Source organism: Salvelinus alpinus, chromosome 5, assembly GCF_045679555.1.
Source record: "Salvelinus alpinus chromosome 5, SLU_Salpinus.1, whole genome shotgun sequence".
Classification (NCBI taxonomy): domain Eukaryota; kingdom Metazoa; phylum Chordata; class Actinopteri; order Salmoniformes; family Salmonidae; genus Salvelinus; species Salvelinus alpinus.
Genome location: NC_092090.1, coordinates 5,150,478 through 5,175,624, shown reverse-complemented (window position 1 = coordinate 5,175,624; position 25,147 = coordinate 5,150,478). Strand labels below are relative to the sequence as shown.

The 25,147-nt window shown below is 44.8% G+C and overlaps 1 protein-coding gene across 1 annotated transcript in view; it reads left to right on the top strand.

The window, feature by feature from the left end:
- Nucleotides 1–25,147, top strand: part of abcc12 (ATP-binding cassette, sub-family C (CFTR/MRP), member 12) — a 101,346-nt gene that overhangs the window by 57,619 nt on the left and 18,580 nt on the right. Inside the window, exons 14-23 of the mRNA XM_071400410.1 lie at nucleotides 5,555–5,627; nucleotides 9,237–9,440; nucleotides 11,476–11,610; nucleotides 16,144–16,237; nucleotides 16,440–16,508; nucleotides 16,997–17,086; nucleotides 18,313–18,416; nucleotides 19,398–19,580; nucleotides 23,032–23,258; nucleotides 24,955–25,092. Coding sequence (XP_071256511.1) covers nucleotides 5,555–5,627; nucleotides 9,237–9,440; nucleotides 11,476–11,610; nucleotides 16,144–16,237; nucleotides 16,440–16,508; nucleotides 16,997–17,086; nucleotides 18,313–18,416; nucleotides 19,398–19,580; nucleotides 23,032–23,258; nucleotides 24,955–25,092 — 1,317 coding nt within the window. The remainder of the gene's footprint in view (nucleotides 1–5,554; nucleotides 5,628–9,236; nucleotides 9,441–11,475; nucleotides 11,611–16,143; nucleotides 16,238–16,439; nucleotides 16,509–16,996; nucleotides 17,087–18,312; nucleotides 18,417–19,397; nucleotides 19,581–23,031; nucleotides 23,259–24,954; nucleotides 25,093–25,147) is intronic.

Sequence of the window (25,147 nt, the reverse complement as noted above, 5' to 3'; positions counted from 1 at the left end):
CCTGGTAACCCATGTTGTTCTCCTGAATGAATCCCTGATAACCCATGTTGTTCTCCTGAATGAATCCCTGATAACCCATGTTGTTCTCCTGAATGAATCCCTGATAACCCATGTTGTTCTCCTGAATGAATCCCTGATAACCCATGTTGTTCTCCTGAATGAATCCCTGGTAACCCATGTTGTTCTCCTGAATGAATCCCTGATAACCCATGTTGTTCTCCTGAATGAATCCCTGATAACCCATGTTGTTCCCCTGAATGAATCCCTGATAACCCATGTTGTTCTCCAGAATGAATCCCTGATAACCCATGTTGTTCCCCTGAATGAATCCCTGGTAACCCATGTTGTTCTCCTGAATGAATCCCTGATAACCCATGTTGTTCTCCTGAATGAATCCCTGGTAACCCATGTTGTTCTCCTGAATGAATCCCTGATAACCCATGTTGTTCTCCTGAATGAATCCCTGGTAACCCATGTTGTTCTCCTGAATGAATCCCTGGTAACCCATGTTGTTCTCCTGAATGAATCCCTGATAACCCATGTTGTTCTCCTGAATGAATCCCTGATAACCCATGTTGTTCTCCTGAATGAATCCCTGATAACCCATGTTGTTCCCCTGAATGAATCCCTGATAACCCATGTTGTTCTCCTGAATGAATCCCTGATAACCCATGTTGTTCTCCTGAATGAATCCCTGATAACCCATGTTGTTCTCCTGAATGAATCCCTGGTAACCCATGTTGTTCTCCTGAATGAATCCCTGATAACCCATGTTGTTCTCCTGAATGAATCCCTGATAACCCATGTTGTTCTCCTGAATGAATCCCTGATAACCCATGTTGTTCTCCTGAATGAATCCCTGATAACCCATGTTGTTCTCCTGAATGAATCCCTGATAACCCATGTTGTTCTCCTGAATGAATCCCTGATAACCCATGTTGTTCTCCTGAATGAATCCCTGGTAACCCATGTTGTTCTCCTGAATGAATCCCTGGTAACCCATGTTGTTCTCCTGAATGAATCCCTGGTAACCCATGTTGTTCTCCTGAATGAATCCCTGGTAACCCATGTTGTTCTCCTGAATGAATCCCTGATAACCCATGTTGTTCTCCTGAATGAATCCCTGGTAACCCATGTTGTTCTCCTGAATGAATCCCTGATAACCCCTGTTGTTCTCCTGAATGAATCCCTGGTAACCCATGTTGTTCTCCTGAATGAATCCCTGATAACCCATGTTGTTCTCCTGAATGAATCCCTGATAACCCATGTTGTTCTCCTGAATGAATCCCTGATAACCCATGTTGTTCTCCTGAATGAATCCCTGATAACCCATGTTGTTCTCCTGAATGAATCCCTGATAACCCATGTTGTTCTCCTGAATGAATCCCTGATAACCCATGTTGTTCCCCTGAATGAATCCCTGATAACCCATGTTGTTCTCCTGAATGAATCCCTGATAACCCATGTTGTTCTCCTGAATGAATCCCTGATAACCCATGTTGTTCTCCTGAATGAATCCCTGATAACCCATGTTGTTCTCCTGAATGAATCCCTGATAACCCATGTTGTTCTCCTGAATGAATCCCTGATAACCCATGTTGTTCTCCTGAATGAATCCCTGATAACCCATGTTGTTCTCCTGAATGAATCCCTGATAACCCATGTTGTTCTCCTGAATGAATCCCTGATAACCCATGTTGTTCTCCTGAATGAATCCCTGATAACCCATGTTGTTCCCCTGAATGAATCCCTGATAACCCATGTTGTTCTCCTGAATGAATCCCTGATAACCCATGTTGTTCTCCTGAATGAATCCCTGATAACCCATGTTGTTCTCCTGAATGAATCCCTGATAACCCATGTTGTTCTCCTGAATGAATCCCTGGTAACCCATGTTGTTCTCCTGAATGAATCCCTGATAACCCATGTTGTTCTCCAGAATGAATCCCTGATAACCCATGTTGTTCTCCTGAATGAATCCCTGGTAACCCATGTTGTTCTCCTGAATGAATCCCTGATAACCCATGTTGTTCTCCTGAATGAATCCCTGATAACCCATGTTGTTCTCCTGAATGAATCCCTGATAACCCATGTTGTTCTCCTGAATGAATCCCTGATAACCCATGTTGTTCTCCTGAATGAATCCCTGATAACCCATGTTGTTCTCCTGAATGAATCCCTGATAACCCATGTTGTTCCCCTGAATGAATCCCTGATAACCCATGTTGTTCTCCTGAATGAATCCCTGATAACCCATGTTGTTCTCCAGAATGAATCCCTGATAACCCATGTTGTTCTCCTGAATGAATCCCTGATAACCCATGTTGTTCTCCTGAATGAATCCCTGATAACCCATGTTGTTCCCCTGAATGAATCCCTGGTAACCCATGTTGTTCTCCTGAATAAATCCCTGATAACCCATGTTGTTCTCCTGAATGAATCCCTGATAACCCATGTTGTTCTCCTGAATGAATCCCTGATAACCCATGTTGTTCTCCTGAATGAATCCCTGATAACCCATGTTGTTCCCCTGAATGAATCCCTGATAACCCATGTTGTTCTCCTGAATGAATCCCTGATAACCCATGTTGTTCTCCTGAATGAATCCCTGATAACCCATGTTGTTCTCCTGAATGAATCCCTGATAACCCATGTTGTTCTCCTGAATGAATCCCTGATAACCCATGTTGTTCCCCTGAATGAATCCCTGATAACCCATGTTGTTCCCCTGAATGAATCCCTGATAACCCATGTTGTTCTCCTGAATGAATCCCTGATAACCCATGTTGTTCTCCTGAATGAATCCCTGATAACCCATGTTGTTCTCCTGAATGAATCCCTGATAACCCATGTTGTTCTCCTGAATGAATCCCTGATAACCCATGTTGTTCTCCTGAATGAATCCCTGATAACCCATGTTGTTCTCCTGAATGAATCCCTGATAACCCATGTTGTTCTCCTGAATGAATCCCTGATAACCCATGTTGTTCTCCTGAATGAATCCCTGATAACCCATGTTGTTCTCCTGAATGAATCCCTGATAACCCATGTTGTTCTCCTGAATGAATCCCTGATAACCCATGTTGTTCTCCTGAATGAATCCCTGATAACCCATGTTGTTCTCCTGAATGAATCCCTGGTAACCCATGTTGTTCTCCTGAATGAATCCCTGATAACCCATGTTGTTCTCCTGAATGAATCCCTGGTAACCCATGTTGTTCTCCTGAATGAATCCCTGATAACCCATGTTGTTCTCCTGAATGAATCCCTGGTAACCCATGTTGTTCTCCTGAATGAATCCCTGATAACCCATGTTGTTCCCCTGAATGAATCCCTGATAACCCATGTTGTTCTCCTGAATGAATCCCTGATAACCCATGTTGTTCTCCTGAATGAATCCCTGATAACCCATGTTGTTCTCCTGAATGAATCCCTGATAACCCATGTTGTTCTCCTGAATGAATCCCTGATAACCCATGTTGTTCTCCTGAATGAATCTCTGGTAACCCATGTTGTTCTCCTGAATGAATCCCTGATAACCCATGTTGTTCTCCTGAATGAATCCCTGATAACCCATGTTGTTCCCCTGAATGAATCCCTGATAACCCATGTTGTTCTCCTGAATGAATCCCTGATAACCCATGTTGTTCTCCTGAATGAATCCCTGATAACCCATGTTGTTCTCCTGAATGAATCCCTGATAACCCATGTTGTTCTCCTGAATGAATCCCTGATAACCCATGTTGTTCTCCTGAATGAATCCCTGGTAACCCATGTTGTTCTCCTGAATGAATCCCTGATAACCCATGTTGTTCTCCTGAATGAATCCCTGATAACCCATGTTGTTCCCCTGAATGAATCCCTGATAACCCATGTTGTTCTCCTGAATGAATCCCTGATAACCCATGTTGTTCTCCTGAATGAATCCCTGATAACCCATGTTGTTCTCCTGAATGAATCCCTGATAACCCATGTTGTTCTCCAGAATGAATCCCTGATAACCCATGTTGTTCTCCTGAATGAATCCCTGGTAACCCATGTTGTTCTCCTGAATGAATCCCTGGTAACCCATGTTGTTCTCCTGAATGAATCCCTGGTAACCCATGTTGTTCTCCTGAATGAATCCCTGATAACCCATGTTGTTCTCCTGAATGAATCCCTGATAACCCATGTTGTTCTCCTGAATGAATCCCTGATAACCCATGTTGTTCTCCTGAATGAATCCCTGATAACCCATGTTGTTCTCCTGAATGAATCCCTGATAACCCATGTTGTTCTCCTGAATGAATCCCTGATAACCCATGTTGTTCTCCTGAATGAATCCCTGATAACCCATGTTGTTCTCCTGAATGAATCCCTGATAACCCATGTTGTTCTCCTGAATGAATCCCTGATAACCCATGTTGTTCTCCTGAATGAATCCCTGATAACCCATGTTGTTCTCCTGAATGAATCCCTGATAACCCATGTTGTTCTCCTGAATGAATCCCTGATAACCCATGTTGTTCTCCTGAATGAATCCCTGATAACCCATGTTGTTCTCCAGAATGAATCCCTGATAACCCATGTTGTTCTCCTGAATGAATCCCTGATAACCCATGTTGTTCTCCTGAATGAATCCCTGATAACCCATGTTGTTCTCCTGAATGAATCCCTGATAACCCATGTTGTTCTCCTGAATGAATCCCTGGTAACCCATGTTGTTCTCCTGAATGAATCCCTGGTAACCCATGTTGTTCCCCTGAATGAATCCCTGGTAACCCATGTTGTTCTCCTGAATGAATCCCTGATAACCCATGTTGTTCTCCAGAATGAATCCCTGGTAACCCATGTTGTTCTCCTGAATGAATCCCTGATAACCCATGTTGTTCTCCTGAATGAATCCCTGATAACCCATGTTGTTCTCCTGAATGAATCCCTGGTAACCCATGTTGTTCTCCTGAATGAATCCCTGATAACCCATGTTGTTCTCCTGAATGAATCCCTGGTAACCCATGTTGTTCTCCTGAATGAATCCCTGATAACCCATGTTGTTCTCCTGAATGAATCCCTGATAACCCATGTTGTTCTCCTGAATGAATCCCTGATAACCCATGTTGTTCTCCTGAATGAATCCCTGATAACCCATGTTGTTCTCCTGAATGAATCCCTGATAACCCATGTTGTTCTCCTGAATGAATCCCTGATAACCCATGTTGTTCTCCTGAATGAATCCCTGATAACCCATGTTGTTCTCCTGAATGAATCCCTGATAACCCATGTTGTTCTCCTGAATGAATCCCTGGTAACCCATGTTGTTCCCCTGAATGAATCCCTGGTAACCCATGTTGTTCTCCTGAATGAATCCCTGATAACCCATGTTGTTCTCCTGAATGAATCCCTGATAACCCATGTTGTTCTCCAGAATGAATCCCTGATAACCCATGTTGTTCCCCTGAATGAATCCCTGGTAACCCATGTTGTTCTCCTGAATGAATCCCTGGTAACCCATGTTGTTCTCCTGAATGAATCCCTGATAACCCATGTTTATTGCCCTTTTTTGTCTTTCGTTAAGGTATGACAAAGCCATCAGTGCCTGTAGCCTGATACCAGATCTGGCTATTCTTCCCTACGGCGACCAAACTGAGGTAAAGGCTCACATATATCCGGGTTGAGAGTCGTTCATTTGATGCTAGAGGTCAGAATGTCTTTTGACTTTCAAATAACAGGGCCCGAACCTGGACCCTACCGACTGGGTTCTTTGTAGATAGGTGAACAGGGCCCGAACCTGGACGCTACTGACTGGGTTCTCTGTAGATAGGTGAACAGGGCCCGAACCTGGACACTACAGACTGGGTTCTCTGTAGATAGGTGAACAGGGCCCGAACCTGGACACTACAGACTGGGTTCTCTGTAGATAGGTGAACAGGGCCCGAACCTGGACACTACCGACTGGGTTCTCTCTGTAGATAGGTGAACAGGGCCCGAACCTGGACGTTACCGACTGGGTTTTCTCTGTAGATAGGTGAACAGGGCCCGAACCTGGACACTACAGACTGGGTTCTCTGTAGATAGGTGAACAGGGCCCGAACCTGGACCCTACCGACTGGGTTCTCTGTAGATAGGTGAACAGGGCCCGAACCTGGACGCTACTGACTGGGTTCTCTGTAGATAGGTGAACAGGGCCCGAACCTGGACACTACCGACTGGGTTCTCTCTGTAGATAGGTGAACAGGGCCCGAACCTGGACGTTACCGACTGGGTTTTCTCTGTAGATAGGTGAACAGGGCCCGAACCTGGACACTACCGACTGGGTTCTCTCTGTAGATAGGTGAACAGGGCCCGAACCTGGACACTACCGACTGGGTTCTCTGTAGATAGGAGAACAGGGCCCGAACCTGGATGCTACAGACTGGGTTCTCTCTGTAGATAGGTGAACAGGGCCCGAACCTGGACACTACCGACTGGGTTCTCTCTGTAGATAGGTGAACAGGGCCCGAACCTGGACACTACCGACTGGGTTCTCTCTGTAGATAGGTGAACAGGGCCCGAACCTGGACGTTACCGACTGGGTTTTCTCTGTAGATAGGTGAACAGGGCCCAAACCTGGACGCTACCGACTGGGTTTTCTCTGTAGATAGGTGAACAGGGCCCGAACCTGGACACTACAGACTGGGTTCTCTGTAGATAGGTGAACAGGGCCCGAACCTGGACGCTACCGACTGGGTTCTCTGTAGATAGGTGAACAGGGCCCGAACCTGGACGCTACTGACTGGGTTCTCTGTAGATAGGTGAACAGGGCCCGAACCTGGACACTACTGACTGGGTTCTCTGTAGATAGGTGAACAGGGCCCGAACCTGGACGCTACCGACTGGGTTCTCTCTGTAGATAGGTGAACAGGGCCCGAACCTGGACACTACCGACTGGGTTCTCTCTGTAGATAGGTGAACAGGGCCCGAACCTGGACACTACCGACTGGGTTTTCTCTGTAGATAGGTGAACAGGGCCCGAACCTGGACCCTACCGACTGGGTTCTCTGTAGATAGGTGAACAGGGCCCGAACCTGGACGCTACTGACTGGGTTTTCTCTGTAGATAGGTGAACAGGGCTCGAACCTGGACGCTACTGACTGGGTTTTCTCTGTAGATAGGTGAACAGGGCCCAAACCTGGACACTACTGACTGGGTTCTCTCTGTAGATAGGTGAACAGGGCCCGAACCTGGACTCTACCGACTGGGTTCTCTCTGTAGATAGGTGAACAGGGCCCGAACCTGGACACTACCGACTGGGTTTTCTCTGTAGATAGGTGAACAGGGCCCGAACCTGGACCCTACCGACTGGGTTCTCTGTAGATAGGTGAACAGGGCCCGAACCTGGACGCTACTGACTGGGTTCTCTGTAGATAGGTGAACAGGGCCCGAACCTGGACGCTACTGACTGGGTTCTCTGTAGATAGATGAACAGGGCCTGAACCTGGACGCTACCGACTGGGTTCTCTGTAGATAGGTGAACAGGGCCCGAACCTGGACACTACCGACTGGGTTCTCTGTAGATAGGTGAACAGGACCCGAACCTGGACGCTACTGACTGGGTTTTCTCTGTAGATAGGAGAACAGGACCCGAACCTGGACACTACTGACTGGGTTCTCTCTGTAGATAGGTGAACAGGGCCCGAACCTGGACACTACTGACTGGGTTCTCTCTGTAGATAGATGAACAGGGCCCGAACCTGGACCCTACCGACTGGGTTCTCTCTGTAGATAGGTGAACAGGGCCCGAACCTGGACACTACCGACTGGGTTCTCTGTAGATAGGTGAACAGGGCCCGAACCTGGACACTACCGACTGGGTTCTCTGTAGATAGGTGAACAGGGCCCGAACCTGGACGCTACTGACTGGGTTCTCTGTAGATAGGTGAACAGGGCCCGAACCTGGACCCTACCGACTGGGTTCTCTGTAGATAGGTGAACAGGGCCCGAACCTGGACGCTACTGACTGGGTTCTCTGTAGATAGGTGAACAGGGCCCGCACCTGGACGCTACTGACTGGGTTTTCTGTAGATAGGAGAGCTTGTCTGACTGTATTATATATGATGTTCTATAGATAGGTGAGTGATGTCTGAACCTGTACTGTACTGACTGGGTTGTATTGCTGGTTCTGTAGATAGGTGAGTGATGTCTGAACCTGTTCTGACTGGGTTGTATTGCTGGTTCTGTAGATAGGTGAGTGATGTCTGAACCTGTTCTGACTGGGTTGTATTGCTGGTTCTGTAGATAGGTGAGTGATGTCTGAACCTGTTCTGTTCTGACTGGGTTGTACTGCTGGTTGTGTAGATAGGTGAGTGATGTCTGAACCTGTTCTGACTGGGTTGTACTGCTGGTTGTGTAGATAGGTGAGTGATGTCTGAACCTGTTCTGACTGGGTTGTATTGCTGGTTCTGTAGATAGGTGAGTGATGTCTGAACCTGTTCTGTTCTGACTGGGTTGTACTGCTGGTTCTGTAGATAGGTGAGTGATGTCTGAACCTGTACTGTTCTGACTGGGTTGTATTGCTGGTTCTGTAGATAGGTGAGTGATGTCTGAACCTGTTCTGTTCTGTTCTGACTGGGTTGTACTGCTGGTTCTGTAGATAGGTGAGTGATGTCTGAACCTGTTCTGTACTGACTGGGTTGTACTGCTGGTTCTGTAGATAGGTGAGTGATGTCTGAACCTGTTCTGACTGGGTTGTACTGCTGGTTCTGTAGATAGGTGAGTGATGTCTGAACCTGTTCTGTACTGACTGGGTTGTACTGCTGGTTCTGTAGATAGGTGAGTGATGTCTGAACCTGTTCTGACTGGGTTGTACTGCTGGTTCTGTAGATAGGTGAGTGATGTCTGAACCTGTTCTGACTGGGTTGTACTGCTGGTTCTGTAGATAGATGAGTGATGTCTGAACCTGTTCTGACTGGGTTGTATTGCTGGTTCTGTAGATAGGTGAGTGATGCCTGAACCTGTTCTGTACTGACTGGGTTGTACTGCTGGTTCTGTAGATAGGTGAGTGATGTCTGAACCTGTTCTGTTCTGACTGGGTTGTACTGCTGGTTCTGTAGATAGGTGAGCGAGGCCTGAACCTGTTCTGTACTGACTGGGTTGTACTGCTGGTTCTGTAGATAGGTGAGTGATGTCTGAACCTGTTCTGTTCCGACTGGGTTTTCTCTGTAGATAGGTGAACAGGATAGGAGAGCTTGTCTGACTGTATTATATATGATGTTCTGTAGATAGGTGAGCGAGGCCTGAACCTGTCTGGTGGTCAGAAACAGAGGATCAGTCTGGCCAGAGCGGTCTACTCCAACCAAGACATCCTCCTGCTGGACGACCCTCTGTCTGCGGTGGACGCCCACGTGGGGAAACACATCTTTGAGGAGTGCATCAAGAAGACCCTGAAGGGGAAGAGTATTATCCTGGTCACCCATCAACTGCAGGTAGGGAGTAACTGCTGGTTACCAGCTTACAGTCACGTTGAACCCTGAACTATGTACGTTTTTCCCTTGATTATCTCACTCGCTTGAGTCATTAAGTATTCAACCCCTCTTTGTTATGGCCTCAATAAGTTCAGGAGTAAAAAATGTACTTAACAAGTTACATAATAAGTTGTATGGACTCTATGTGTGCAAAATGAATGACAACCTCATCTATGTACCCCACACATACAATTATCCGTAAGGTCCCTCAGTCGAGCAGTGAATTTCAAACACAGACTCAACCACAAAGACCTGGGAGGTTATCCAATGCCTCGCAAAGAAGGACCCCTATTGGTAGATGGGTAAACATGTAAAAAAGCAGACATTGACATCCCTTTGACCATGGTGAAGTTATTAATTACACTTTGGATGGTGTATCAATACACCCGGTCACTATAAAGATACAGGCGTCCTTCCTAACTCAGTTGCCGGAGAGGAAGGAAACCGCTCAGGGATTTCACCATGAGACCAATGGGGACTTTAAAACAGTTACATAGTTTAATGGCTGTGACAGGAGACAACATTGTAGTTACTCCACAATACTAACCTAAATGACAGAGTGAAAAGAAGGAAGCCTGTACAGAATAAAACATATTTCAAAACATACATCCTGTTTGCAACAAGGTACTAAAGTAATACTGCAAAAAATGTGGCAAAGTAATTCACTTTTTGTCCTGGATACAACGTTTTATATTTGTGTAAAACCCAGTAGAATCGTCTAGAATGTCATTGTATGCTGTAGCGTTAAGATTTCCCTTCGCTGGAACTAAGGGGCCTGAAACATGAAAAACAGCCCCAGACCATTATTCCTCCTCCACCAAACTTTACAGTTGGCGCTATGCATTGGGGCAGGTAGCGTTCTCCTGGCATCTGCCAGATGGTGAAGTGTGATTCATCACTCCAGAGAAAGTGTTTCCACTGCTCCATGTCAAGCCGACACTCGGCATTGCGCATGGTGATCTTAGGATTGTGTGCGGCTGCTCAGCCATGGAAACCCATTTCACGAAGCTCCCGACTAACAGTTATTGTGCTGACGCTGCTTCCAGAGGCAGTTTGGAACTCGGTAGTGAGTGTTGCAAACGAGGACAGATGATTTTTACACGCTACGTGCTTCAGCACTCACCGGTCCCCTTCTGTGATCTTGTGTCGCCACTTCACAGCTGAGCCGTTGTTGCTCCTAGACGTTTCAACTTCACAATAACAGCACTTACAGTTGACCAGGACAGCTCTAGCAGGACAGAAATTTTATGAATTAACTTGTTGGAAAGGTAGCATCCTATGGCGGTGCCATATTGAAAGTTACTGAGCTCTTCAGTAAGGCCATTTCACTGCCAATGTTTTGTCTGTGGAGATTGCATGGCTGTGTGCTCGATTTTGTACACATGTCCGCAACATCCTTTTTATATTGGCTGTCCTTTCTCTGTCTGTGGTTCAGATGTATTTTAGATCAGGTGATTAAGTTGTGGGTTTGATTCCCTTGCGGGTCACAAAAGGGTTTTATTTGATCCAAAGTGACTTACAGAAAGAGGAACCCGACAGGGATGTCCTCTCTCCCCTCCTCAAATTATTAACGTTACTATTCCCCCTTCTCTCCCTCTCTCTCTCTCTCTCTCCCCCCCCCCTCTCTCTCTCTCTCTCTCTCTCTCTCTCTCTCTCTCTCTCTCTCTCTGTCTCTCTCTGTCTCTCTCTTTCTCTCTGTCTCTGTATCTCTGTTCTCTCTGTTCTCTCTCTCTGTCTCTCTATGTCTCTCTCTCTCTCTGTCTCTCTCTCTCTCTGTCTCTCTCTGTCTCTCTTTCTGTCTGTCTCTCTGTCTCTCTTTCTCTCTGTCTCTCTCTGTCTCTCTTTCTCTCTTTCTCTCTGTCTCTCTGTCTCTCTGTCTCTCTCTCTCTCTGTCTCTTTCTCTCTCTCTCTCTCTTCCCCCTCTCTCTGTCTTTCTCTCTTCCCCCCCCTCTCTCTTCCCCCTCTCTCTGTCTGTCTCTCTGTCTGTGTGTATCAGTATCTGGAGTTCTGTGATGAGATACTGGTGTTGGAGAGTGGACAGATTAAGGAGTCCGGGACACACAAAGCTCTGATGAAAGCTGACGGCCGATACGCACAGATGATCAACAACTTCCAGACGGAGCATTCACAGGTAAGATCTCCCGTTATCCACCTCTACCTCTGGATACGCACAGACAATCAACGACTTCCAGACGGAGCATTCACAGGTAAGATCTCCCGTTATCCACCTCTACCTCTGGATACGCACAGAGGATCAGCAACTTCCAGACGGAGCATTCACAGGTAAGATCTCCCGTTATCCACCTCTACCTCTGGTTTCAGAGCCAATAGATACGAAGGGTGTAGCCAAGAGGAACTGTCATGTTTTATTACTCATTGACTACAGCAACAAGTCCAATTCAATATCCAAGAACATTATTAGGATCAGTCCACCTGGAGGAGACTATGTCCAGTCTAGATATCATGTTTTAGTCTAGTTTATTAGGATCAGTCCACCTGGAAGAGACTATGTATCATGTTTTAGTCTAGTTTATTAGGATCAGTCCACCTGGAGGAGACTATGTCCAGTCTAGATATCATGTTTTAGTCTAGTTTATTAGGATCAGTCCACCTGGAGGAGACTATGTATCATGTTTTAGTCTAGTTTATTAGGATCAGTCCACCTGGAGGAGACTATGTCCAGTCTAGATATCATGTTTTAGTCTAGTTTATTAGGATCAGTCCACCTGGAGGAGACTATGTATCATGTTTTAGTCTAGTTTATTAGGATCAGTCCACCTGGAGGAGACTATGTCCAGTCTAGATATCATGTTTTAGTCTAGTTTATTAGGATCAGTCCACCTGGAGGAGACTATGTCCAGTCTAGATATCATGTTTTAGTCTAGTTTATTAGGATCAGTCCACCTGGAGGAGACTATGTCCAGTCTAGATATTATGTATCATGTTTTAGTCTAGTTTATTAGGATCAGTCCACCTGGAGGAGACTATGTCCAGTCTAGATATCATGTTTTAGTCTAGTTTATTAGGATCAGTCCACCTGGAGGAGACTGTCCAGTCTAGATATCATGTTTTAGTCTAGTTTATTAGGATCAGTCCACCTGGAGGAGACTATGTCCAGTCTAGATATCATGTTTTAGTCTAGTTTATTAGGATCAGTCCACCTGGAGGAGACTATGTATCATGTTTTAGTCTAGTTTATTAGGATCAGTCCACCTGGAGGAGACTATGTATCATGTTTTAGTCTAGTTTATTAGGATCAGTCCACCTGGAGGAGACTATGTCCAGTCTAGATATCATGTATCATGTTTTAGTCTAGTTTATTAGGATCAGTCCACCTGGAGGAGACTATGTCCAGTCTAGATATCATGTTTTAGTCTAGTTTATTAGGATCAGTCCACCTGGAGGAGACTATGTCCAGTCTAGATATCATGTTTTAGTCTAGTTTATTAGGATCAGTCCACCTGGAGGAGACTATGTCCAGTCTAGATATTATGTATCATGTTTTAGTCTAGTTTATTAGGATCAGTCCACCTGGAGGAGACTATGTCCAGTCTAGATATCATGTTTTAGTCTAGTTTATTAGGATCAGTCCACCTGGAGGAGACTGTCCAGTCTAGATATCATGTTTTAGTCTAGTTTATTAGGATCAGTCCACCTGGAGGAGACTATGTCCAGTCTAGATATCATGTTTTAGTCTAGTTTATTAGGATCAGTCCACCTGGAGGAGACTGTCCAGTCTAGATATCATGTTTTAGTCTAGTTTATTAGGATCAGTCCACCTGGAGGAGACTATGTCCAGTCTAGATATCATGTATCGTGTTTTAGTCTAGTTTATTAGGATCAGTCCACCTGGAGGAGACTATGTCCAGTCTAGATATCATGTATCATGTTGTAGTCTAGTTTATTAGGATCAGTCCACCTGGAGGAGACTATGTCCAGTCTAGATATCATGTATCATGTTTTGGTCTAGTTTATTAGGATCAGTCCACCTGGAGGAGACTATGTCCAGTCTAGATATCATGTATCATGTTTTAGTTTAGTTTATTAGGATCAGTCCACCTGGAGGAGACTATGTCCAGTCTAGATATCATGTATCGTGTTGTAGTCTAGTTTATTAGGATCAGTCCACCTGGAGGAGACTATGTTCAGTCTAGATATCATGTATCATGTTGTAGTCTAGTTTATTAGGATCAGTCCACCTGGAGGAGACTATGTCCAGTCTAGATATCATGTTTTAGTCTAGTTTATTAGGATCAGTCCACCTGGAGGAGACTATGTCCTGTCTAGATATCATGTATCGTGTTTTAGTCTAGTTTATTAGGATCAGTCCACCTGGAGGAGACTATGTCCTGTCTAGATATCATGTATCATGTTGTAGTCTAGTTTATTAGGATCAGTCCACCTGGAGGAGACTATGTCCAGTCTAGATATCATGTATCGTGTTTTAGTCTAGTTTATTAGGATCAGTCCACCTGGAGGAGACTATGTCCTGTCTAGATATCATGTATCCTGTTTTAGTCTAGTTTATTAGGATCAGTCCACCTGGAGGAGACTATGTCCGGTCTAGATATCATGTTTTAGTCTAGTTTATTAGGATCAGTCCACCTGGAGGAGACTATGTCCGGTCTAGATATCATGTTTTAGTCTAGTTTATTAGGATCAGTCCACCTGGAGGAGACTATGTCCAGTCTAGATATCATGTTTTAGTCTAGTTTATTAGGATCAGTCCACCTGGAGGAGACTATGTATCATGTTTTAGTCTAGTTTATTAGGATCAGTCCACCTGGAGGAGACTATGTATCATGTTTTAGTCTAGTTTATTAGGATCAGTCCACCTGGAGGAGACTATGTCCAGTCTAGATATCATGTATCATGTTTTAGTCTAGTTTATTAGGATCAGTCCACCTGGAGGAGACTATGTCCAGTCTAGATATCATGTTTTAGTCTAGTTTATTAGGATCAGTCCACCTGGAGGAGACTATGTATCATGTTTTAGTCTAGTTTATTAGGATCAGTCCACCTGGAGGAGACTATGTCCAGTCTAGATATCATGTATCATGTTTTAGTCTAGTTTATTAGGATCAGTCCACCTGGAGGAGACTATGTATCATGTTTTAGTCTAGTTTATTAGGATCAGTCCACCTGGAGGAGACTATGTCCAGTCTAGATATCATGTATCATGTTTTAGTCTAGTTTATTAGGATCAGTCCACCTGGAGGAGACTATGTATCATGTTTTAGTCTAGTTTATTAGGATCAGTCCACCTGGAGGAGACTATGTCCAGTCTAGATATCATGTATCATGTTTTAGTCTAGTTTATTAGGATCAGTCCACCTGGAGGAGACTATGTATCATGTTTTAGTCTAGTTTATTAGGATCAGTCCACCTGGAGGAGACTATGTCCAGTCTAGATATCATGTTTTAGTCTAGTTTATTAGGATCAGTCCACCTGGAGGAGACTATGTCCAGTCTAGATATCATGTATCATGTTTTAGTCTAGTTTATTAGGATCAGTCCACCTGGAGGAGACTATGTCCAGTCTAGATATCATGTATCATGTTTTAGTCTAGTTTATTAGGATCAGTCCACCTGGAGGAGACTATGTCCAGTCTAGATATCATGTATCATGTTTTAGTCTAGTTTATTAGGATCAGTCCATCTGGAGGAGACTATGTCCAGTCTAGATATCATGTATCATGTTTTAGTCTAGTTTATTAGGATTAGTCCACCTGGAGGAGACTATGTCCAGTCTAGATATCATGTTTTAGTCTAGTTTATTAGGATCAGTCCACCTGGAGGAGACTATGTCCAGTCTAGATATCATGTTTTAGTCTAGTTTATTAGGATCAGTCCACCTGGAGGAGACTATGTCCAGTCTAGATATCATGTATCATGTTTTAGTCTAGTTTATTAGGATCAGTCCACCTGGAGGAGACTATGCCCAGTCTAGATATCATGTTTTAGTCTAGTTTATTAGGATCAGTCCACCTGGAGGAGACTATGTCCAGTCTAGATATCATGTTTTAGTCTAGTTTATTAGGATCAGTCCACCTGGAGGAGACTATGTCCAGTCTAGATATCATGTATCATGTTTTAGTCTAGTTTATTAGGATCAGTCCACCTGGAGGAGACTATGCCCAGTCTAGATATCATGTTTTAGTCTAGTTTATTAGGATCAGTCCACCTGGAGGAGACTATGTCCAGTCTAGATATCATGTATCATGTTTTAGTCTAGTTTATTAGGATCAGTCCACCTGGAGGAGACTATGCCCAGTCTAGATATCATGTTTTAGTCTAGTTTATTAGGATCAGTCCACCTGGAGGAGACTATGTCCAGTCTAGATATCATGTATCATGTTTTAGTCTAGTTTATTAGGATCAGTCCACCTGGAGGAGACTATGTCCAGTCTAGATATCATGTTTTAGTCTAGTTTATTAGGATCAGTCCACCTGGAGGAGACTATGCCCAGTCTAGATATCATGTTGTAGTCTAGTTTATTAGGATCCCCATTAGCTGTTGCTCATGCTTCCACTTCTCTTCCTTGGTTTTCCCACACGAAACATCAAATACACAATCGTATACTCTATTGTCAAGACTCCCGAGAGACGTCAACAAATATATTCCTCCCACATTATTAATGTCTGACTTAATCCTGTATGTTAGGAACGAACTGAGGAGGAACCGACACAACCAGACCCCGTGGACAGGAAGGAGAAGAACCTGGTTGATCACAAGGGAAAAGGACTAGAAAACCCAGGTTTGATTTGATATAGATCCATACATATCTTAACATAGACACGGTCTGCTCTCACATCCTGCATGTAATACTATTGGAAACAATAGGTTTTTGTTCTAGTGTCTTGTTTCATACATTACATTCTTATATGTGTATCTCTGCGTTAAAAGGTCTGTTGTGTGTCATTTACTGGGATTTACGTCACGTCTTTTTCTCCCGACAGCTTTTGACATGTCTGATGAGAAACCAGACGAGTCGGGAGGAAGTCAATCGGTATCACATGACGTCAACGGTAATTTTAGCCAGGGTCCTCGATTCCTTCACATTCCAATCCTCCAAAGTATTATTATGGCTGTACACTGTGTGACATTTTAAATGATTAAATCAATTCATTCCATCAACATGATGTTTGTTGTTGTTTATTATGTTTGTTGTTGTTTATTATGTTGTTGTTGTTTATTATGTTTGTTGTTGTTGCTGTTGTTGTTGATGTCTGTTGATATTTGTTGTTGTTGGTTATTGTTGTTGTTTATTATGTTTGTTGTTGCTGTTGCTGTTGTTTATTATGGTTGCTGTTGTTTATTATGGTTGTTGTTTATTATGGTTGCTGTTTATTATGGTTGCTGTTGTTTATTATGGTTGTTGTTTATTATGGTTGTTGTTTATTATGGTTGTTGTTGTTGTTTATTATGGTTGTTGTTGTTGTTTATTATGGTTGTTGTTTATTATGGTTGTTGTTGTTGATGTTGTCTGTTGATATTTGTTCTTGTTGTCTGGTAGTGTCCAAGGACCAGCTGGTGACTCAGGAGGGTTCTCAGGAGGGTTCTGTTACCTGGAGGACCTACCACCAGTACTGTAAAGCTGCAGGAGGTTAGGACACACCTTACACACACCACACTCTGAACCCCGAGTTAACCCTGACCTACCGCCAGTACTGTAAAGCTGCAGGAGGTTAGGGCACACCTCATCCACCTCAGCCTTACTCCTCACACCTAGTGGAGCAGGGATACTCAGATCTAAGCAAATCATTAACCAATATTGTAGCAGTATAGTGTGGGTTATGTTGAGTCATGCTGAATCCTGTATCTTATGGTGTCTCCTCTCTCCTCTGGTCTCCCCTTTGGTCTCTCCTTTGGTCTCTCCTTTGGTCTCTCCTCTCCCCTTTTCTCTCTCCTCTGGTCTCTCCTCTGGTCTCTCCTCTGGTCTCTCCTCTGGTCTCCCCTCTGGTCTCTCCTCTGGTCTCTCCTCTGGTCTCCCCTCTGGTCTCTCCTTTCCTCTACCCTCGTTTCTCCTCTGGTCTCTCCTCTGGTCTCTCCTCTCCCCTTTTCTCTCTCCTCTGGTCTCTCCTCTGGTCTCTCCTCTGGTCTCCCCTCTGGTCTCTCCTCTGGTCTCTCCTCTGGTCTCTCCTCTGGTCTCCCCTCTGGTCTCTCCTTTCCTCTACCCTCGTTTCTCCTCTGGTCTCCCCTCTGGTCTCCCCTCTGGTCTCTCCTCTGGTCTCTCCTCTGGTCTCTCCTCTGGTCTCTCCTCTGGTCTCCCCTCTGGTGTCTCTGGTCTCCTCTGGTCTCTCCTCTGGTCTCTCCTCTGGTCTCTCCTCTGGTCTCTCCTCTGGTCTCCCCTCTGGTGTCTCTTCTCTCCTCTGGTCTCTCCTCTGGTCTCTCCTCTTCCCTCTGGTCTCTCCTCTGGTCTCTCGTCTGGTCTCTGGTCTCATCTTTTCTCTCTGGTCTCTCCTCTCGTCTCTGGTCTCTCCTCTGGTCTCTCCTCTTCCCTCTGGTCTCTCCTCTGGTCTCCCCTCTGGTGTCTCTTCTCTCCTCTGGTCTCTCCTCTGGTCTCTCCTCTTCCCTCTGGTCTCTCCTCTGGTCTCTCGTCTGGTCTCTGGTCTCATCTTTTCTCTCTGGTCTCTCCTCTCGTCTCTGGTCTCTCCTCTGGTCTCTCCTCTTCCCTCTGGTCTCCCCTCTGGTCTCCCCTCTGGTCTCTCCTCTGGTCTCACCTCTGGTCTCTCCTCTGGTCTCTCCTCTGGTCTCTCCTCTGGTCTCCCCTCTGGTCTCCCCTCTGGTCTCTCCTCTGGTCTCTCCTCTGGTCTCCCCTCTGGTCTCCAGGGTACATACTGCTGTCTCTCATCATCATCATCTTCATCTGCTTGGTGGGGTCCACTGCCTTCAGCAACTGGTGGCTCGGCTACTGGCTGGAGCAGGGATCAGGGGTAAGTCTACTGTAGTTACTTTCCCTTCTGTTTTCAAATGTTTGTCAATTGACCCCTGACCCCTGCCCCTACCCCCTTTGGTTACTGTTGCAACCTCTGACAACATTTTCTTTGGAAGACCAATTCATCACTCAAACCACTGGCGAAACCTTACAATGATGATGTTTTTTTTACCCAATGAAATGAAACACAGACCAACCCGTGTTAATCAGAAGACACGTGGGTATGTGTTGATGGACTGGTATTACAATTTATTCACGGGGAACCTGGTAAGATGATGTTTGTTTATGTGGCCACTGAACGGCTCTGAATTCACTGTCAGCAAGCAGTCATATAACCACTTTTGGAAGCTAACTATTGCTATCAAATTGCATCATGATGATAGCAGAGGTGAGTTGTATTCATAACATGGCTTAGCTAGCTAACATACATTTAGCGAAAACATGTTATATGGAGTGGCTAGCTAGTGTTAGCAAAGTTTTAGTGGTCAATGAGACTGAGAGCTAGCTAACCAGCGGAGCTAGCAAACAATGTAACCAAAGTATAATTTCGGATTCGATAAATACTAATATCAACAGGCTCTTCAGGAATCACAGTAGCGCCTGTTAAATTATTTAGCCATTTTCAACTATTTATGTTTTGAAGAAAAACTCAGTTTTCTGCCATTTCCCTTACTGGTTTTCATGCGTTTGAAACGTGATCTTGTCCGAGATGTCGGACTCGACGACAGTTGCTATCCATTGGAGCGCTGCGATTGGTTTTCCACAAAAATTCTGGAGCTTAGAAAAGGGTCAATTGCATGAACAGTTTGTCGTTCCTATTGTAGCAGATTAGATGACATCTGTGGCTAGCACAAGTAAAAACTAAATGTACCATAACATGCTGCCTCTGTTTTTTATAGACTAGTTAAAACATTCTTAGTACCTTACACGGTAACAAAGCCATATATTAACTAACGGGCTCTTTAACGTGTGATTTCAGACGGCGAACGTGTCGAATTCCACCGCAGGAAACATCTCCCTGAACCCTGACCTGAGCTTCTACCAGATGATTTACGGCCTGGTGGTGGTGGCCATGCTGGTCTTCAGCTTCCTCAAGGGCTACTCTTTCACCAAAGTTACGCTGCGCGCGTCCTCCAAGCTACACGACACCATGTTCAGAAACGTAACTACCACCACAACACCACTGTTATCAATCACACTACCACCACAACACCACTGTTATCAATCACACTACCACCACAACACCACTGTTATCAATCACACTACCACCATAACACCACTGTTATCAATCATACTATCACCACAACACCACTGTTATCAATCACACTACCACCACAACACCACTGTTATCAATCACACTACCACACTGTTGTCAATCGTATTGAAACGGACAGGGGAGAGGTACAACGCGGGATGAGAACCAAAAGTTATTGATGAAGAATTCCATAGCGTTGAATCTTGGAAGAGGAGAGGGGAGAGGGGACATCCTTGTCTTGTTCCACAACAAATAGCTGGGTTTGTGTTCATAGCTTTTACTTTGGGATATAAAGAACCTTGATCACCCTGGACTGTCTGGGGTTCAGACCCTGGGAAACCCATGTGACTTTACATTTTAGCAGTGGATAGGTCTCTGAAGATATACACTACCATTCAAAAGTTTGGGGTCACTTAGAAATTTCCTTTTGTTTTTGAAAGAAACGCCATTGGCCGTTTTGAGCCTGTAATCGAACCCACAAATGCTGATGCTCCAGATACTCAACTAGTCTAAAGAAGGCCAGTTTTATTGCTTCTTTAATCAGAACAACTGTTTTCAGCTGTGCTAAGATAATTGCAAAATAGTTTTCTAATGATCAATTAGTCTTTTTTAAATGATAAACTTGGATTAGCTAACACAACGTGCCATTGGAACACAGGAGTGATGGTTGCTGATAAGAGGCCTCTGTACGCCTATGTAGATATTCCATTAAAAAACAGCCGTTTCCAGCTACAATAGTCATTTACAACATTAACCTTTCACGAGCCTCTACCCCGGGTCCGGGATCCCCCCCCATCCCCCCACACACTGATTAGCATAGCTAGCATAGCTTCACAAGTAGATAGTAGCATCTAAATATCATTAAATCACAAGTCCAAGACACCAGATGAAAGATACAGATCTTGTGAATAAAGCCACCATTTCAGATTTTTTAAATGTTTTACAGGGAAGACAAAATATGTAAATCTATTAGCTAAACACGTTAGCAAAATACACAATTTCTTTGTCCACCATTTTTTCTCTCCACCAGTAGCTATCACCAATTCGGCTAAACTAAGATATTGATAGCTAATAACCTATAAAAAACCTCATCAGATGACAGTCTGATAACATATTTATGGTATAGGATAGGTTTTGTTAGAAAAAAGTGCATATTTCAGGTAGAAATCACAGTTTACAATTGCACCTACCATCACAAGACGACTAGAATTACTATAGAGAGCAACGTGTATGACCAATTTACTCATCATAAAACATTTCATAAGAATAGACAAAGCATAGCAATGGAAAGACCCAGATCTTGTGATTCCAGACAATATTTCAGATTTTCTAAGCGTTTTTCAGCGAAAACACAATAAATCGATAAGTTAGCATACCACATGTGAAAACGTTACCAGAGCATCGATTCCAGCCAAAGAGCGCTATAACGTAATCACCGCCAAAATATATTAATTTTTTCACTAACCTTCTCAGAATTCTTCCGATGACACTCCTGTAACATCATTTTACAACATACATATACAGTTTGTTCGAAAAGGTGCATATTTAGCCATACAAAACCGTGGTTACACAATAAAAATACTAGGAAATCAAGCCTCAATATGTCTGACGTCATCTATCAGAGTGATCTAGTTTAATTGAAAGCTAATCATATACTTGACTAAAAAATACAGGGTTGACAGGAATCGAAAGACAAATTAGTTCTTAATGCAACCGCTGACTTACATTTTTAAAATTATCCTTACTTTTCAATACAGGGTTCGCCAAGTGACGCGATAACAAACAAAATGGCGAAATATGCGTTTAAAATATTTCGACAGAACAACGATTTATCATATTAAATATTGCTTACTTTGAGCTGTTCTTCCATCAGATTCTTGGGCAATGTATCCTTTCTATGTTGTAATCTTCTTTTGGTCGATAGATGTCCTCTGTCCTTCGAAATATCCACTAACGATCGAACGGGACCACAAAACGTGTCCAAAGTTTCAGAGTGCACAACAAAGAAATTCCTCAAAATCGCACTAAACGGATATAAATTGCTATAAAACGGTTCAAATTAACTACATTATGATGTTTTTAACAACTATAACGACTGAAAACATGACCGGAGAAATATTGCTGGTTAGACAACGATTTGGAATGAGGCAAGTCCGATGTCCTTCACGCTTCAGGCGCGCGACGAGAAAGGGAGGTACCTATACGTTTTGTTCTTTTATAATGGCTGTGATTGTGCAATCGATTCCATTCAAAACGTGATGACGTACAGACACCCAGAGGAAGACGTAGGCAGTGTCGGTTTCTTCATAGCATTCACTGTCGCCTTAAAAACAGACTCCAGATCAGGGGTAAAAATTTCTGAAATCTGACCCCTGTCATGAAAAGTGCTGTAGATATTGTTCTGTACCACTCAGAGACAAAATTCCAACGCTTATAGAAACTAGAAAGTGTTTTCTATCCAATAATAACAATAATATGCATATTGTACGATCAAGAATTTAGCACGAGGCAGTTTAATTTGGAGACCCAAATATGCTAATGCGGAACAGCACCCCCTATAGTTCCAAGAAGTTAACAATGTCTACACTGTATTTCTGATCAATTATATATTATTTCAAATGGACAATTTTTTTTGCTTTTCTTTCAAAAACAAGGACATTTTTTAAAGTGATCCCAAACTTTTGAACGGTCGTGTATGGTCGTGTATCAACCTAACCCTATCCCCTGGGTCCTGTCTGTGTTCCATCAGTCCTCTCATCACCCTAACCCTATCCCCTGGGTCCTGTCTGTGTTCCATCAGTCCTCTCATCACCCTAACCCTATCCCCCGGGTCCTGTCTGTGTTCCATCAGTCCTCTCATCACCCTAACCCTATCCCCTGGGTCCTGTCTGTGTTCCATCAGTCCTCTCATCACCCTAACCCTATCCCCTGGGTCCTGTCTGTGTTCCATCAGTCCTCTCATCACCCTAACCCTATCCCCTGGGTCCTGTCTGTGTTCCATCAGTCCTCTCATCACCCTAACCCTATCCCCTGGGTCCTGTTTGTGTTCCATCAGTCCTCTCATCACCCTAACCCTATCCCCCGGGTCCTGTCTGTGTTCCATCAGTCCTCTCATCCCCCTAACCCTATCCCCTGGGTCCTGTCTGTGTTCCATCAGTCCTCTCATCACCCTAACCCGATCCCCTGGGTCCTGTCTGTGTTCCATCAGTCCTCTCATCACCCTAACCCTATCCCCCGGGTCCTGTCTGTGTTCCATCAGTCCTCTCATCACCCTAACCCTATCCCCTGGGTCCTGTCTGTGTTCCATCAGTCCTCTCATCACCCTAACCCGATCCCCTGGGTCCTGTCTGTGTCGTAGATCCTGAACAGCCCCATGAGTTTCTTTGACACCACCCCAACGGGACGTATGGTGAACCGTTTCTCCAAGGACCAGGATGAGGTGGATACCATGCTGCCCTTCAACATGGAGAACTTCCTGCAGTTCTGCCTGATGGTCACCTACACCATTGTCACCATCTCGGCCGTGTTCCCTCCGTTACTCATCGCCATCACGCTGCTGGGAGCCATCTTCACACTCATACTCTAGTGAGTCAACCCGGCATCTTTACAGATCGGTCATTTACCTACGGTGACATGCAGTCAGTTTGGTCATTTACCCAGGGTGACATACAGTCAGTTTGGTCATTTACCCAGGGTGACATGCAGTCAGTTTGGTCATTTACCCAGGGTGACATACAGTCAGTTTGGTCATTTACCCAGGGTGACATGCAGTCAGTTTGGTCATTTACCCAGGGTGACATACAGTCAGTTTGGTCATTTACCCAGGGTGACATGCAGTCAGTTTGGTCATTTACCCAGGATGACATACAGTCAGTTTGGTCATTTACCCAGGGTGACATACAGTCAGTTTGGTCATTTACCCAGGGTGACATACAGTCAGTTTGGTCATTTAGCCAGGGTGACATGCAGTCAGTTTGGTAATTTACCAAAGTGTGTTGTGTGTTCTGAGTCCTGTGTGTTCTGAGTCCTGTGTGTTCTGAGTCCTGTGTGTTCTGAGTCCTGTGTGTTCTGAGTCCTGTGTGCTCTGAGTCCTGTGTGCTCTGAGTCCTGTGTGCTCTGAGTCCTGTGTGTTCTGAGTCCTGTGTGTTCTGAGTCCTGTGTGTTCTGAGTCCTGTGTGTTCTGAGTCCTGTGTGTTCTGAGTCCTGTGTGTTGTGTTCTGAGTCCTGTGTGTTGTGTTCTGAGTCCTGTGTGTTCTGAGTCCTGTGTGTTCTGAGTCCTGTGTGTTCTGAGTCCTGTGTGTTCTGAGTCCTGTGTGTTCTGAGTCCTGTGTGTTCTGAGTCCTGTGTGTTCTGAGTCCTGTGTGTTGTGTTCTGAGTCCTGTGTGTTCTGAGTCCTGTGTGTTCTGAGTCCTGTGTGTTCTGAGTCCTGTGTGTTCTGAGTCCTGTGTGTTCTGAGTCCTGTGTGTTCTGAGTCCTGTGTGTTCTGAGTCCTGTGTGTTCTGAGTCCTGTGTGTTCTGAGTCCTGTGTGTTCTGAGTCCTGTGTTTTCTGAGTGCTGTGTGTTGTGTTCTGAGTGCTGTGTGTTGTGTTCTGAGTCCTGTGTGTTGTGCTCTGAGTCCTGTGTGTTCTGAGTCCTGTGTGTTCTGAGTCCTGTGTGCTCTGAGTCCTGTGTGCTCTGAGTCCTGTGTGCTCTGAGTCCTGTGTGCTCTGAGTCCTGTGTGCTCTGAGTCCTGTGTGCTCTGAGTCCTGTGTGCTCTGAGTCCTGTGTGCTCTGAGTCCTGTGTGCTCTGAGTCCTGTGTGCTCTGAGTCCTGTGTGTTCTGAGTCCTGTGTGTTCTGAGTCCTGTGTGTTCTGAGTCCTGTGTGCTCTGAGTCCTGTGTGCTCTGAGTCATGTGTGCTCTGAGTACTGTGTGTTGTGAGTCCTGTGTGTTGTGAGTCCTGTGTGTTGTGAGTCCTGTGTGTTGTGAGTCCTGTGTATTGTGAGTCCTGTGTGTTGTGAGTCCTGTGTGTTGTGAGTCCTGTGTGTTGTGAGTCCTGTGTGTTCTGAGTCCTGTGTGTTGTGAGTCCTGTGTGTTGTGAGTCCTGTGTGTTGTGAGTCCTGTGTGTTGTGAGTCCTGTGTGTTGTGAGTCCTGTGTGTTCTGAGTCCTGTGTGTTCTGAGTCCTATGTGTTCTGAGTCCTGTGTGTTGTGAGTCCTGTGTGTTCTGAGTCCTGTGTGTTGTGTTCTGAGTCCTGTGTGCTCTGAGTCCTATGTGTTCTGAGTCCTGTGTGTTGTCTCCACAGTATATTCCAGAGGAGCATCAGAGAGATGAAGAGGATGGAGAACGTGAGTCGTTCCCCCTGGATCTCCCTGACCACCTCCACCATCCAGGGCCTCACTACCATCCACGCCTACAACAAGAGAGAGCAGTACATCCAGGAGTAAGACCCTAACCCTGACCCTGACCCTAACCCTGACCCTAACCCTGACCCTAAC